This window comes from Stenella coeruleoalba (assembly GCF_951394435.1).
Source record: "Stenella coeruleoalba genome assembly, chromosome: 5".
Taxonomy (NCBI): domain Eukaryota; kingdom Metazoa; phylum Chordata; class Mammalia; order Artiodactyla; family Delphinidae; genus Stenella; species Stenella coeruleoalba.
The window spans coordinates 78,429,273-78,445,341 of record NC_137150.1 but is presented as its reverse complement, the minus strand read 5'-3'; the positions used below and the strand labels follow the sequence as shown (position 1 = coordinate 78,445,341).

Below are 16,069 nucleotides of genomic sequence, written 5' to 3'. Positions count from 1 at the left end.
GGGGGTGGGGGAGAGAGGCAAGTTGGCTGAGGCTGCTCCAGAAATCATTACAGGAGGGATTCAAGGACTGCAGTCTGATATAAAATTGTTGTGGGTAGGAGGAAAATGTGAGAGGGGACTTTTCTTGAAACTACATTTGCACAGTTAAGCACTTTTTTCTACTTACATTATATGTTTCACATCAATTAAAAACAAAGTTTTCTAAAGAGGGTTTTATTCTTTATGTGAGATAGAGACGGCATCAAAGAGTATTATTATTATTTTATATGGAGTGGCTTGGGTGAGGGTAGATGGAGGTGGAGGGTTTCAATAACCCCGGTGCCATATACTAGAAGCTGGATGGGCAGCTTCTCCTCCAAAATCATGCTCTGCAGGAGTGGCACAGAAGCAATTCTTTCCCATCAAGGGGGTTTGGGAGGAGAGACAAGTGCAGGCCACAAGGAAAATGAGCTGCTGTTGGTCTGCAGGTACTGGGGATGGTTAGTTTCCTGGAGCCAGTGAGACAAAGGAGCCTGTGTCCTACTGAATTCTAGTAGGACACTGGCCATCAGGTCTCTTCTGTGTGTGTGTGTGGGGGGGGGTTGAGAAAGAGCCGCTTTATTGGGAAGACAGCACTGCACGTGACCAACATACAAAGAGAGCCAGATGGGAATCCTACACATCATGCTCAAAAGATACTCAGGATGCTGTGCTAATGAAGATCAACTGGAACATGGACTCCTAGGCAACTTCCCCAACCTCACACCTCCAAGGGGTCGGGACACTTCCAACCTTTTCCTGGAAGGCAACTGTGGTCCACTAGAGATAGAGCCCCTAAGGAATGCCTTCTTGTTTTTCATAAAGAACATTTTCTTTAGACTTTTTGAAGTCTTCATTTGTTACTTTCATTCTACGTTCTCTCAAGGCCATGAGGCCAGCTTCTGTACAGATTGCCTTGATGTCGGCACCAGAGAGGTCATCTTTTGCCGTGATCAAGTCGTCCAGGGTTACATCATTGGCTAGTGTCATCCTGCTCGTCTTCTGTGTTGATCAAATACTTGACTGAGCCCCGGTCATTTACTAAGCACTAAGGATACTAATCTGAAGATACAGCTTCTTCTTGGAGGAACTCACAATGGAGAAAAACAATTACAGCAGTCAACGCTTATTAAGCTTTTACTCGTGTTCCAGGCACTAAGCTAAAGTAAGGGCTTTACACACCTCTCAACGTATCTTAAAAATCATCATTAAAATCATCTTATATCTCATCATCATAAAATTTTGAGAGGTTAAATAATTTGCTCGAGTCCTCTAGCTAATGAGGGCTGAGATAGAAGTTAAATCTGGGCAGGCTGACTCCAGAGGGCATATCTTTGAAAGCAATAAAGACTGATGTTGTGTGGAGCCCAATACTGAGAAAGCACACCTAATCCATCTTGGAGGGATTAAGAGATGTTGCTTTCAAGAACAGGGACCCCCATGTGCACATTTCTAGCACATTCACAGGTATATAGTTAGAGCTGGAAGTATCTTTAAAGATCTGCTAGTCTCACAGCCTAACTCTATAGGAAAGGTTTGAATAGGAGAAACAACTTGTCCAATTCTTCAAGAACCCTGATAAAGAACTCTCATTCATTTCTGGTGGGAATGTAAAATGGTACAGTCACTTCGGCAGTTTGTCAGTATCAGTTTCCTGCAAAACTAAACATACTTTTACCACATGATACAGCAATCATACTCCTTGGTAGTTACCAAAAGGAGTTGAAAACTTATGCCTACACAGAAACCTGCATATGGATGTTTATAGCAGCTTAATTCATAATGGCCATAACCTGGAAGCAACCAAGGAAGGGATGAATAGACAGAGGACAGAGGATTTTTAGGACAGTGAAACTACTCTGTAGGACACTGTAAGGGTAGATACATGTTATTATATTTGTCCAAACCCACAGAATGTACAATGCCAAGAGTGAACCCTAATGTAAACTATGGGTTTTTGGTGACACTCGTGTGTCAATGTAGGTTCCTCTGTTGTAAAAAATATACCACTCTGGTGGGGGATATTGATAATGGGGGAGGCCATGCATGACTGAAGGCAGAGGGTATTTGGGAAATCTCTGTACCTTGCCCTCAATTTTGCCATGAACCTAAAACTGCTCTAAAAAAATAAAGTCTATTTAAAAATAAAAAAAGAAAAGAAAGGGACTTCTCTGGTGACGCAGTGGTTAAGAATCCACCTCCCAATGCAGGGAACTAGATCCCACAGGCATGCTGCAGCTAAGAATTCACGTGCCACAACTAAGGATCCCGTGAGCCACATCTGAGGAGCCTGCCAGCTGCAACTAAGGAGCCTGCCTGCCGCAACTAAGACCGGCACAACCAAAATAAATAAATAAAATTTTAAAAAGTTAAAATTAAAAGAAAAAAAGAAAGAAACCCTGCTAATTTGAGGATCAGTATTCTAGGTTTTGATTAAGTCCTACTGCTCTGATTGTCCGTGTCACCTGTTTGTGATTAGAAATGATACTGTCAGGACAATTGAGACAACTGCCAGCCAACCTCCTTACCCTGTATAAAAAGAAGACTTGAAAAGCCATTTTGTCACCATCAAAGCCCACTGGGGTCCTGGGAAAAATAAGATGGAATCTAGGTGATAATTTAAGGTCTAAACCTCTTCTCTTGTGCTTAGTCTAGTTTCACTTGCCCATAGGGGCCTGTGTGCAGAGGCCTTGCACCTAACACATCAGATTAGAGTTCCTGGGGCAGAACAGCTGTGCCTGACACCTCAATTCAAGATGGCCACGTGCTGTGTGAAGAGATGCTGTGGCCTGAAGTGCCGTGAACAGCACAACTGCGCATGACCCTCAAGAACTCCGCTGCCCCTCCCTCTGCAGATGAGAACCCTATAAAGCAGCCCCTCCAGTTGCCTGTCCCAGAGAGAGCATATGCTCTAGGGCTCGAGCTCACATCTCCATTCTTTGATCAAAGAATAAAGCTTTCCTTTGCTTCTGAACTGAACTTGGTCTTGTTTATAGCAGCTTGTTCTATTAGCTCCAACGACACTGGCAGAAGGACCTTTGTTGGGGACCAACCCGGGAAGGTTGGTAACAATTTTAATAAGGATGTATTTGGAGAGAAACTAGGCAGATGTTTGGAGCATTTTCTGTGTAAAGCAAGTATTAGTAGATTTATCTCTTCTTGGGGCTCTGAGAGTGAAAATATTTGATTCAAAACCAACACTTCCCATGTTATTCTTGCCGAATTTCCACAAGAATGTATCCATGGCAGGCAGTAGTTGTTGCCCACCAATACTCACTCTCCTTTTTCTTCTAATAGAACGCTGATTTGTTCAGGAGGGTGGTGGAAGTCCCTTTACCTCAGGGAGGGTGGGCATGATCCCACGCCTAGGGAATGAACCTGGGATTGGTCTAAGGGTGGACATGTGACCCAGTTCTGCACATGAGACGTAAGAGAAATCTACTGGGGAGGGCTTCCTTCCCTCAATAAAAGACATTTCCCAAGGAGAAATCTTTCTGTTCCTTCACCCTTTTGCTTTCCTCCCTTCCCCTGACCTAGACATGGAAGTGAGATGAAGATAAGACAATATCCAAGAATAGCAGAGCAGAAAACCAGAATGAACTTGGTTCCAGGATAACCTCGTGTTATCATTGTCCTTGTCCTGACCTGCCAACCTCAGATTCTTTTTTGAAATAAAGTCCTAGTTGTTAAGCTAATGTTAGATTTTCAGTTACAGTTGACTGCACTCAATTGATACCATGTCCTTTTATTAAGAGAAGCGGTGTTGTAAAATATACCTGTCCTTTAGATTTTAATTTTATTTATAAAATAAGGGCAGTAAATGCTCATTAATGAGTGAAACTGCCCCATTTGTTAAACTTCTATTCCAGGAACTGTATAGAATTGCATACATGTGTTTTTTTATGAGGTATCACTGTTAATAGTACTGTAGTGAGTTGTGTCAAAGCTTGTGATATAATTTTAGATTTAAAAAACCTGGAGTAGGCTAATTAGGGTCCAAAGGCCCACTTGATTAGGCAAGATTCCTCAGGAAAAGCTCTGTAGTTAGTCATAGGTGAACTACTTATATCAAAGCCATTTTAGATTCTGTCTTAACTTTCACTTTAATTGAGCTATTAATATGCACTGTTGAAATCTTCAACTGAACTTCAAAATGGTTTTCTTGTTTTAAGACCTAAAAGATGATGAAAAGAAGGCAGTATGTACTTTAAATTTTCCACACTTTGGGCTTCTGTTACTTATTGCATTAGAAGAGTACATGCCTTCCTCCTCAGCTAAAGGCTAGTTATTTAGGGACAAGGACCTTGGCTTACTCATTCCAGTGTATCCTACAGTAGGTCACACAATAGCTTCTCTGAGGCAGGAACTAATAAGTATTCACTGAGTCACCATAACAACAGTAAACTATAACAACAATAATAGCTAAATTTGCCTATGCTCACTATGTGCCAAAAGCAGTGTGGGTGCTTTCAATGCAGGCTCTCATTTAACCCCCACCAAATCCTTGTGAAATAAATCATTTCCTTCTTACAAATGAGGAAGGTGAGGTTCAGAGAGGTTAAGTCACTTGCTCAAACTCATTCAGCTATAAGCACAGTCTGGATTCCAGAGTCTGAATTCCTTATGAAGTAGGTACTATCATTATCCACATTTTACAGCTGAGGAAATAGAGGCTCAGAAAAATTAATAACTCACTGAGGGTCACACAGCTAATAAGTGGTAGAGCCTGGATTTGAACCCAGGCAGTCTGGCTTTAGCATCTGTCCTCTTAATTATGTATGACACTGACTCACAAAAGGATACATTTTGGACATACTTCAGATTTGTCATGCAATTATATAAAGTTGATTATATTAAATTGAAGGCTAGCTAATTACTAAATGTAACAAAGAAGTTTAAATGTCAGCTCTCAAGCCCCCCCACCTTTTTTTCATTTTAGTAGTAAAATATCTTTCCAGAAGGATAGAACTACCTTCAAACCCAGAAGTGATAACTCTTTCATCACTCTGGGAAACTACAACACAGAAACTGCACATTAACTATTAACTTATAGTTTACATCCGGGCATTAGGTTTCTTACCTTCCCTCTCGTCCTCCCTGCACTCTCTCTGTGCCCCATCTGGGCAATAAAGCTTGTGCTTTCTGAAGGAAGGCAGTGGCCCACCCCACCACTGCCTTGTAGCCTGCTTCTCCTCCTGGGTAATTGCTCACTACACACCCCATCCCATCCCATCCCATCTCATTCCATGAAACATTGGGAACTTTTTCCACCTCCTTTCTGTAGACCCCAGGAAGCCCAGATTTGGACCAGGATCTAGGGTTGGAAACAGAATGTTTTGGATACTGATTTTAAGGTAGTTTCCAAAACAGTGGTCCTCACACTTGCCTGTGCATTGGAATTACCAGAGGAGTTTCAAAAAAATTCTCACTTGGATTCCATTCCCAGTATTTCTAATTTAGTTGATCAGAGATACACCCTGGGCACTTGGAGTTTCAGAAGCTGCCAGGAGCTCCAATGTATAGCTGAAGTTAAAAACCACTGCAGGGTTTTTCAACCTCGGCACTATTGACATTCAGTACTGGATAATTCTTTGCCCTGTGCATTGTAGAATGTTTGCCAACTTCCCTAACCTTTACTTAATAGATGCCAGTAGCACCCTCCCCAGATGTGACAACCAAAAAATGTCTCTAGGCTTTGCCAGATGTCTTGGGCGAGGGGTACAAAATCACCCTTACTGAGAACCATTGCTGTAGAGCGATTGCCAGTAGCCCAGGCTGTGAGAGAAGTCTCCCAAAAAGAAAAAAGTGAAGGGTGGCTTCTGTGGCATTCTCTCGAAAATATATAAAGATGCCAAGGGTACCTGGCAGAAAACTCTCCTGTCATTGGAGGAACCTTAAACGGGGTGGCTTTTTTTTAAAAAAAGAGTTTTAAATTTCTAAGCCAAGAGATGGTGTATTTCTTGGGAAGCATAGTAGAGGAAGGTATCTTCGAGAATAGGGAATTAAGGAAATGATACAGATCTTTCTAGCTGATCTGAAGCACAACAGAAGGAAACAATCTTCTTTAAATTAGTGTGAAGAGCCTGGTCTGGGTGAAATATTGTCTCCTGCTGATGAGTTGCTGCCAGCACTGGGGAGATAAAGTACACAGGCTTGGATGCTAAATGGATGTAAACCCAGAATGTTTCCTTAGCTCTAGGAAGGCTTTGTCACCACACTGATGATAGAGTGAACCAAAATGGGTGAGAGTCTAGGTTTGTGTATAAAGGAGGCCTTGCACCTAACTGCACCAACTGTAGAATGAGCTCATTACGGAAGTGCTGGAGTTTGGGAATATTCAGTGGTTGTCTTAGTTTGGGGTTGAGAAAAGAGCCCGGGAAGCACCATAGGAGAGTGGGGAGGCGAGAGGGAAGGAAGCTACTAATGGATGCATTTCTAGAAGTTGCCACCATGAGCAGTGGAGTTTAATCCTTCTGGAAGTTGAGGGGAATCACAGCTGAACACAAGTCTCAGAAGTATGGAGCAAGAGAGCTGGCGTATTTATCCACTAATTTCTGTTCTGTTGGTTGAGGGCTGCGTCCAGGGCCATCCAATCCTCAGCACTAGCTGATTCATTTTTTTATACAGCAGAAACTAACACAACATTGTAAAGCAATTATACTCCAATAAAGATGTTAAAAAAGAAATCCTCAGCACTTTGTTCTGGTTTGGGCCTCAGTCAATGTTGTGAGTGTCCTGCTGGCAACTGGAAGCAGCTGGTCAACACAGGATGGTGATTGTTAATGGGATAGAGGTGAGCCACTGGCAACCTGCTATAGGGGTCAATTTAAAAATTTTACAGGATTAACTGCTTTACTAGTTTACAATGGTTTATTTTTAATAAAGATTTCTTAATATATTAAGGAACATTGGGAAGGCACACCAACTACTGTCACCCTCAAAGATACCTTATTGTTTGAGATCATGAAATGCCACTGCCAGAAACTTAGCAGTTGTGCCAGCCCTGTCTGCAACTCCTCTTTCCCACAGACCTTACATCCAGTCCACTAACAAGTTCTTTCAGGTCTACCCCAAAGCTTTCAGGGATTTATCCACTCTCTCCCTGCTGCCACCTCATTAGTCCAGGACAATGGTGTCTTTTGCTTGGACTATTGCAATGGCCTGCTCCTGGGCTCCCCACATTCACTCTTCTTTGAGTTCCTTGAACCCACGAGGCTTTTTCTTGTAATGCTCCTTTACCCCAGCCCAACCCAGCCCAGCCCTACTCTTCCAATGACTTGTTCCTTCCTATCCTTTAGGTCTGGCTAAATGTCACTTTTTCAATGAAGACCTTCCTCTCTAAAGAAAGATCTCCCCATCCCACCTGTCATTCCCATCTCAGTTCCTATTTGTTTTTTTCTTTGCCTGTTTCACAATTTGTAATTATACTGTTTGTGTATTTTGTCTCCCTGTCTAGAATGTAAACTCTGTAAGGGCCAGGACCATGTCTATCTCCTTGACGACCTTGTAGGGCTGACAGATTTAGCAAATAAAAATACAGGCATATCAGTTAAATTTGAATTTCAGATAAACTACAAATGATTTTTTAGTATAAGTATATCCAAATAATGCACAAGACATACTAAAAATTATTTGTGATTTATCTGAAATTCAGATGTAACTGGGCATGTTGTATTTTATCTGGCAACCCTAGTTCCTAGGCCCTGACACATAGCTGACTCTCATTACACATTGTTAAATAAAAATTTGGTAGCAGCAAAATTTGGCAACAAAGTGGGGGAAATGTGTTAAAACTACAGAACTAAAGTAGTGAGAAAGGGCTTCCCTGGTGGCACAGTGGTTGAGAGTCCGCCTGCTGATGCAGGGGACATGGTTTCGTGCCCCGGTCCAGGAAGATCCCACATGCCGTGGAGCGGTTGGGCCCGTGAGCCATGGCCGCTGAGCCTGCGCATCCGGAGCCTGTGCTCAGCAACGGGAGAGGTCACAACAGTGAGAGCCCCGCGTACCACAAAATAAATAAATAAAATAAAGTAGTGAGAAATACTGCTTCCCATTCATTTCTGTTCTGTTGCCTGTCTTCTCACTCCAGGAGAACCTAATCTCCTGGTCCAATCTCATGGACTTCCATTCCTGGGCACCACAGGTCTGCCCCATCAAGGCCTGATTATGACCAACTGCCACTTTCACAGAACACCAGCAAGTATTTATTGAGTAATTAAGCTGACAGCACTTTCCAAATACATCTCTATAAATGTTTGAGTTCCTTGACTGTGAAAAAGTTCTCATTTTAACCAACCTCCTCCCCCAGTACTGCCAAAGAGCATGAGATTCTAAAGGAAATCACACAAATCCATCCTCAATTATGGTAGCAATGCTCCAGTCTCAATTAGTTCCTGCAGGGTTTCTGGAATTGGGGGTGAAGTGGCTTTTGAGAGGTTCCCAGCACTTGTAGTAGTTCTCATCCAAACAATTAGAGGTCTTCAGCCCCCACTTGGTGACGGCCATACTTAGAGAAGACTCAAACATAAATGCCTGTAGGGAATGAGGATGGGGATAAGAAAGAAGTGAGGTGGATAATAAAACACATTTGATTAGATGTCAAGAGAGACGATATGAGTAGGTAGAATCTTTGAATAATAAATCATGTGTGCTAGCACGGTGAGGAGAAAAACTCAAGCCTTGGGTTCTGGCTCTGGCCCTACTACTTATAAGTGGGTAGTAGCTTGTGCAAGATCCTTAACTTCTCTGACACTCAAGTTTCATTCTGTCAAATGGAACTGGACACGTAAGCATCACATTGTCCTTGTAGCATCATGGAGCTAAATTTGCTAGACCCAAGGGCAGAGGTGGGAGAGTCCTAGGAATATTCTTCTCAGGGGCCTTTACCGTGGCTATGTCCATGTGAGGGAGAACATACTTCCCATTTTGCAGATGAGGAAACTAAGGTTCAGAGCTGGGAAATGACTGTCTAAGGTGACAGTAGTAAGAAATCATAGAGCTGGGATTTGAGCCTTTCTTTTGCAGGACTCTGACCAAGAGATAGGCTGGGAAAAGGAAAAGAAGGAAAAGAGAGACTGAGGAGGAGGAGATGGGAGGAGGGGAGCAGGAACGTCTGTAGCACTTTTAAAAGCCCTGTCTCAGAAGGTTCTGAATGGTGGATGTCCTGCTATGTTCAGGCAGGTTTCATCTGCAACAGAAAGAATATGCAAGTGCCCTGTGCATCCTAGACATTCCAGCTTCACCTGTTGCTGATTTTCCGACTCACTATGGCTTAAAAAAAAAAGAAAACCCTACAATTCTTATGTGCTCATGTCGCTGGAAATTTAAAAAATATACATGGACAAAAGGAAGATAAAAATTCTCTTTGTGCCACAACTCAGAGAACCCATGTTAATGTCTGGTGTCTAATATACATTAACTTCTTTTTGCCTAAAACAATGGAGAGGGACTTCCCTGGTAGTCCAGTGGGTAAGACTCTGCGCTCCCAATGCAGGGGGCCTGGGTTTGATCCCTGGTCGGGGAACTAGATCCCGCATGCGTGCCACAGCTAAGAGTCTGCATGCTGCTACTAAAGAAGTGTGCATGCCGCAACTAAAGATCCCACATGCTGTTACGAAGATCCCATGTGCCGTAATTAAGACCAGAAGCAGCCAAAATAAATAAACAAACAAAAACGTAAACTAATAAATAAATACATATTTAAAAAATAAAACAATGGAGTTGATTGTCTCTGCCTGACTTCCCGTGACAAGCTTGATATGAGGACCAAATAAGATCATATGGAGGTGTTGTGCACGTTATAAAGCACTATTCAGATATAAAAGTCATTATTAAGGCCATAATTATTGTTGTCTCTTTGCTGACCACTTCTTAGGAGCCTTGCTGTCTGACTGGAGTAACAAAACTCCATCCCAGCTGAGCTATGAAGACAGTATTATAAAGTTAATTTATTGCAAAGTGGTATAAGGATAAGGCATATGGATGAGCCTGGATCCAAATTATGCAATGGGAAATGGTGAGGGAGACCCAGTTAGGTCGAGTAAAGTGTTAGACTCTCCTTTGCCAGGTAGTCTGGGCTCCCCTCCATAGGAGAGCTCCTTCTCACTAGAGCTCCAAGCCCTAGACATTCCCCAAAGTCTTGCTCCTCATAGAAACAGCCCTGTCCTGTGCCTCACTGTTGCAAAAGCACTGCTCCCTGGTAACACTATCCAAAGCCAAGTTGGGCACTGAAGGTTACTAAGTGGTAACTCTGGGGTAGCCTGTGAACTTCCAGGAACTTTCAGAGGTAATAGCTTAAGATTATCAATATTTCATAGAGCTCTCGCACAGAGATGAAGGGGTTCTACAGAAACTCTGCAGAGGCCCTTGCAAGGGGAAATGGAGCTGAGGTCCAGCAGATGGGACTCGCACCCTGCCCCTGCAGATCAGCTCCATCAACTATGGTCCTCAAGTTGGAACTGCAAGTAAAATGCGTTGGGCAGAGGGACAGATAAGCTCTCTGATTAGGTAGTTTGCAAGCTGGGCATGGAGTCAGGCAGGTCTGTGCTATCAATTTTAAAGTGAGGTGGCACTGAAGGCATTTGTTTAAAACTTTAAAGCAAATTTACATATGATTTAGCATAAAATTACTCATTGTGGTCCATAAACTAGAATGCAAAATAAAATGAAATCAAGTACTGCAGCTAACTGCAATTGTGTTCAACCTCAGTGTTTACAGCGTGACACAGGAGGAATACAAAACAGGTTTTAAATCCCATCAGTTTCATCCCATGCCAAAGGAGAGCAAAACAAAATGAGAAAACAGCTGAGAACTGCTGCTCACAATCTCTGACTGTAGTCAGGCAAAGGTTTCCTTGACCCTCCTGGGCTTGAGAAACAAGCTAAAGGTGACATCCTGTATCCCCTGTTCCTGTGGCCCTAGAAGATTACTTCAAAATGCAGGAGATGACTCTGAGACAGAGCATATATACAGAGGGCTGCATACAGATAAGGGAAGACTCCTCACATAGTATTAAAAATATCCCCCCTTATATTTGAACAGTGCTGTACAGTCAGCAGGGTTAAATCACAGCCACTGGCTGGATTGGATGCTCTACCTATTCTACAGATGGAGAAAATGAAGCACAGAGAAGTTAAGTGACTTACTCAAGGTCACACAGGAACCAAGAGCTAGAATTTGAACCCAGGTCTGACTCCAAGTACAATACAAACTCTTTTTACCCTACCACATCAGGAGTCTAGTGTATACATTGGGGTGTGTGCATACACACATGGGAACATACACATAGACACACACTCTCCTCTCCTGACTCCTTCTTTGTGACTTTGGAAAAATAAAAAATAGCCTCTCAACAAGGTTGGGGACCCCAGAAGCCACCAGAGCCTCACATCTAACTTGCTTACCATGGTGCCATCAGCAATCCTCTCAGGCGCCAGCTTGGCTTTACTGGCCTTCTCAAAGCAGTCGGCATCAGGCCCATGGGGCGTCATTGGGCTGTGCAGGCTGCCTCCCCCTGGCAGGAACCCACCTTGCTTTGCCTCATAGTGACCTTTGATGAGTCCCATGAATTCACTCATGCAGTTCCCTGGGAAGGTTGAAACAGTATTATTTTTATTATCTCAGGCAAGGCCCGAAAACACCAAGACCTCTCAAACATTATTTCCACAGAATGTCAAGAAGATAGGAGAATCTGATAAATTTCATAGAAATAATAAAGAATATAGATAGACAGGAAAACAACTGCAAAACATTCATTAGGGTGGAATTCTTGGTAGGCAAAGCTCTACTCCATGGCCCTGTGGATTATCAGAGGTCTTCAGTTCCACTGCCTGGATGAAATTATGCTAGATCTAAAGAAAATCAAGGCCCAGACAAGAATTTTAATAATAGTTAACATGCAAATCATAATAAAGAAGGGATGTACTCCATCATCTAGGCTTACAAGCCCCATATAAAAATTATCCTCTTTCTCAGATCTGAATCCCTTCCCAAATAGCCTCACAGTCATACAGGGTATCACTATATTTCTGGTTACCAAATTAGAAAATTGAAGTGGGGTGTGTGTGTGTGTGTGTGTGTGTGTGTGTGTGTGTGTGTGTGTGTGTTGATGGAAATGTGATGTAATGGAAAGAACCCTGGACTTGGAGGCTGTTAATAAATAATAATCTGTGTGAAAAAATCTTATTATCTAAAAAAACTAATCCATAAATACTATATATTCTAACAAATATCTTCTATATCTGAATCTAATATCAACTTATTCTTTCATTCTCTAAAATGCTTCTTAGATTCATTCTTTTTCCCATTGACATTCTCTTCATAGATTCTGAAAATCTTAATATTGGAAGGTACCCCTACTTCTACTCAAAACAGAAATATTCTGTATATCATTCCTGACAGATTACCTTCTGGGCTCTGCCTGCATGTCTCCTGTGAATGGAAGCACTCTACTCAACAAAGGAACCTATCATATTAATGAAGACTCTGGGTGTTAGAAAGTTCTCCCAAGTTAAATGGAAATTTGCTTTCATATAAGTTAAGTATACTGGTCCCAGTTGTGCCTCCAGAATCAACAAAATTTGACAAAAATCACAATGTTTCCACTTTTTCTATCTTATGTTTCTGTTGAAACAAAGCTCTTTATCTAGCGCAAGAATTAAAGAAATATAACACCTGGGTGAAAATCTACCCATCTAACCATCCATCCATTCATCTGTCCATTTCCTACCCTATCCATCTGCCTCTCCATCCATCCTGCATATATGGACACTGTGCTAAGTACTGTGATAGAAATGAGTAAGAAACAGCCTCTTTAAAGTTCTTCATAGTCATAGTCGTAGTCATAGTCTGTCCCATGAGAGTGCTGAGAGTGCAAATCTTAGACAGAGAAGAGAGATATGGCATTGGCAACCCTTGCAAAGCCAAACATTTGACATGATAAATGCTCCACCCCCTTCCTTACTTGTGAATATAGCCAAGCGCCAAAATACTTGTGGAACTGACTGAACAGCCATACCCATTTTGCCCAGAAAACAAAATGCTGCTGCAGGCCCCTGCAGAAAAGGTAAGACCCAGGTCATAGCTCTACTTGTTTCTCCATGAAGCAGAAATAGAGGAAAAGAAGCAACGGTAAGCATAAAGTGTCTATATTTTAAAAGCAGTTCTGTTCATGACTTAAATATGCTGTCACACTCCTTGATCTAGTATGTATCCTCAGGGTCACCTTCATGGCTTAATTTTGGGAAGAGAGCAAGACAGAATTCAGCTTTGATCTGAATATGAATTTAGGTAGCAATGATTTGGTGATGACATTTCTACATAATTTTCTGTATTTCAAAGGACACTGGGAAGGTAGACCTTGCCTTTTTGATAAATGCTGAATCCAGTTGACTAAGGTGCATTAAGATGACTGGAGGTGGGCTTCCCTGGTGGCACAGTGGTTAAGAATCCACCTGCCAACACAGAGCACACGGGTTCGAGCCCTGGTCCAGGAAGATCTCACATGCCATGGAGCAACTAGCCCGTGTGCCACAACTATTGAGCCTGCTCTCTAGAGCCCGTGAGCCACAACTGCTGAGCCTGCATGCCGCAACTACTGAAGCCCGTGCACCTAGAGCCCATGGTCCGCAACAAGAGAAGCCACCACAATGAGAAGCCCACACACCACAAGGAAAAGTAGCCCCTGCTCACCGCAACTAGAGAAAGCCTGCGTACCGCAACTAGAGAAAGCCTGCGTGCAGCAACGAAGACCCAATGCAGCCAAAAATAAATAAATAAATAAATTTATTAAAAAAAACAAGATGACTGGAGGCAATATTTCTACAGAAATCATTCTCCACTTCTGTAAAGTCACATCAAAGTGGCAGAGATTTTGATTACTGCTAAAGCATTATTATTTTTATTTTTATTTTTTTTTTGCGGTACGCGGGCCTCTCACTGTTGTGGCCTCTCCCGTTGCGGAGCACAGGCTCCGGACGCGCAGGCTCAGTGGCCATGGCTCACGGGCCTAGCTGCTCCGCGGCACGTGGGATCTTCCTGGACCGGGTCACGAACCCATGTCCCCTGCATCAGCAGGCGGACTCTCAACCACTGTGCCACCAGGGAAGCCCTAAAGCATTATTTTTAATATCTCTGGTAAAAATAATTTCTAACGCAGGGTTCTGGGGTTTTTCCAACTAACTCAGGGCAACCATACCTCTCTGAGATTTATCTATCCTGGGCCAAATTTATTTGAGAGTCTTAAAAAAAAAAATTAGAAGAGGCATTTCATGAGGCCATTTGTTTCAGGCAGTCTGAATTACAAACTAAAATCAAGCAGTGGATTGACAGCTGTAGCACAGGAGCGAACCTGGGTGGGGAGACAAGCCCCAGGCCAGCATTTCTCAACATGTGGTCTGTAGACCTCCTGCATCAGAATCCCCTGACTTGCTAGTTCAGAACGCAGATTCTGAGGTTCCACCTCAATACCAACTAATTAAACTCTCTGAGAGTGGACCCAGGGGAAAATTTTTTTTTAAAAAGTCATTCTAAGTGGTTTTCATATCCCTTAATGCTCTTAAAGTGTGGTTCCTGGAACAGTTGCATCAGCATCACGAGGGAACTTGGTACAAATGCAAATTCTTAGGTCCTACCCTGGACGTTCTGAAGCAGAAATTCTGAGGGTGGGACCCAGGAATCTGCGTTTTAACAAGCCCTCCAGGTGACACTGACACATGCTAAAATTTGAAAACCACTACCTCAGGCATGAAGAGCAGCCTCCATATAAGAACTATGTGAAATAGTGAAGTATCAAGGATTAGTATGTGACGTACAGGCTATAATCCAGAGCAATTCTCTTGCCTTGACAACAGGCTCTCTAGGGGACTAATTTCCAGGAGGAGAACAGTTGGGACCTGTGATGGGCTTGATATTCTTCAGAAAGGACATAGTTTGTTACATCTCTATTCACAAAGTATCTGGTGTCCTTGAAGTGTTAACCAGTTGTGTCCTTTTCAGGTGATTTCACCTGAGAAAGGTGATGCTGACATTTGACCATGAAGTGACCTTCCTCCATTCTGAGGGCCTTTGTTCTCCACCCTCTACAAATGCCGAAATCGCTCCTTTAGTCACTGTTGTATCCTGTTAAAGTGCTGCCACCTGGGTACATATCGAGAGGCGCCTCAGAGACAGAAAGCCCTGAGGTTAGCTAAAGAAAGGGGTTTGTTTTTTAGAATGTTCCAGCTGACATGCACCTCAGAGTCTTTCCAGAACTCTATGTACAAAAATGCACTCTCCAGGAAGTAGAATTGCGCGTTGACATTTAGGTTGGGTTTATAGCTAGCTACTGCACAATTAAAAATGCCAGCTTCATTAAGTACAGCCATGAGGTACCTTATTCATTCTTGGCGATGCATTCACCTATTAAATAAATATTTATTAGATGCATATCATGCACTGGGCACTGTGCTAGGCATATCTGCTAGTGCCCATGACTGGTCCGGCATCGGACTGCCTTCATGAAATCCTGACTCCACCACTTAACTAGCTGTGAGGCCTTGAGCAAGTTACTTAATCCTTCACAGCTCAGTTTCATCTCTGAAAAAAAAAAAAAAGTGGCAGGGGTGGAGGCAGATAATGATACTACCTACCTTTCACAACTGTTACGAGGATTGAACGGGTTAATACTTTTAAAGAACCTTAGAGCCATAGGAAATTGTCAGTAAGTGTTCGCAGTAAGTAAAAACAGTATTAATAAAATGAAAAAAATCATAGATTTGGTAAGTTCTGTTCTAGACAACAACTGCTTTGCAGAAACTGCTTCCAGAATAGGATCCATCCCCTAGTGTGGACTGCAATCTGCTTTACCCCTCCAATTATTATTGGAGAAGGCACATGTTATTGGCTCTTGAACCAGACTTAGATAATGAACTTTCCAAAAACAGCAAACTAACCAACAACATCCCGTGGTTCCTCCTCCCTTTATACCTAAAATGTAGAGAAACATCTTGCTTCATCCTTTACCAGCCTTTGTGCCATTCTTCAGGGTCAGAGGAACTGGGCTCTAGGCATTAC

The 16,069-nt window shown here is 42.6% G+C and overlaps 1 protein-coding gene across 1 annotated transcript in view; it reads right to left on the bottom strand.

Moving 5' to 3' along the window:
• Positions 1-8,321: 8,321 nt before the first annotated feature.
• The window catches only part of HGD (homogentisate 1,2-dioxygenase), a gene marked incomplete at its 5' end in the record, with an annotated part of 44,925 nt that continues 37,177 nt past the window's right edge, over positions 8,322-16,069 (bottom strand). The window contains 2 exons of the mRNA XM_079921426.1: positions 8,322-8,550; positions 11,422-11,603. Coding sequence (XP_079777552.1) covers positions 8,401-8,550; positions 11,422-11,603 — 332 coding nt within the window. The 3' untranslated portion in view covers positions 8,322-8,400. The remainder of the gene's footprint in view (positions 8,551-11,421; positions 11,604-16,069) is intronic.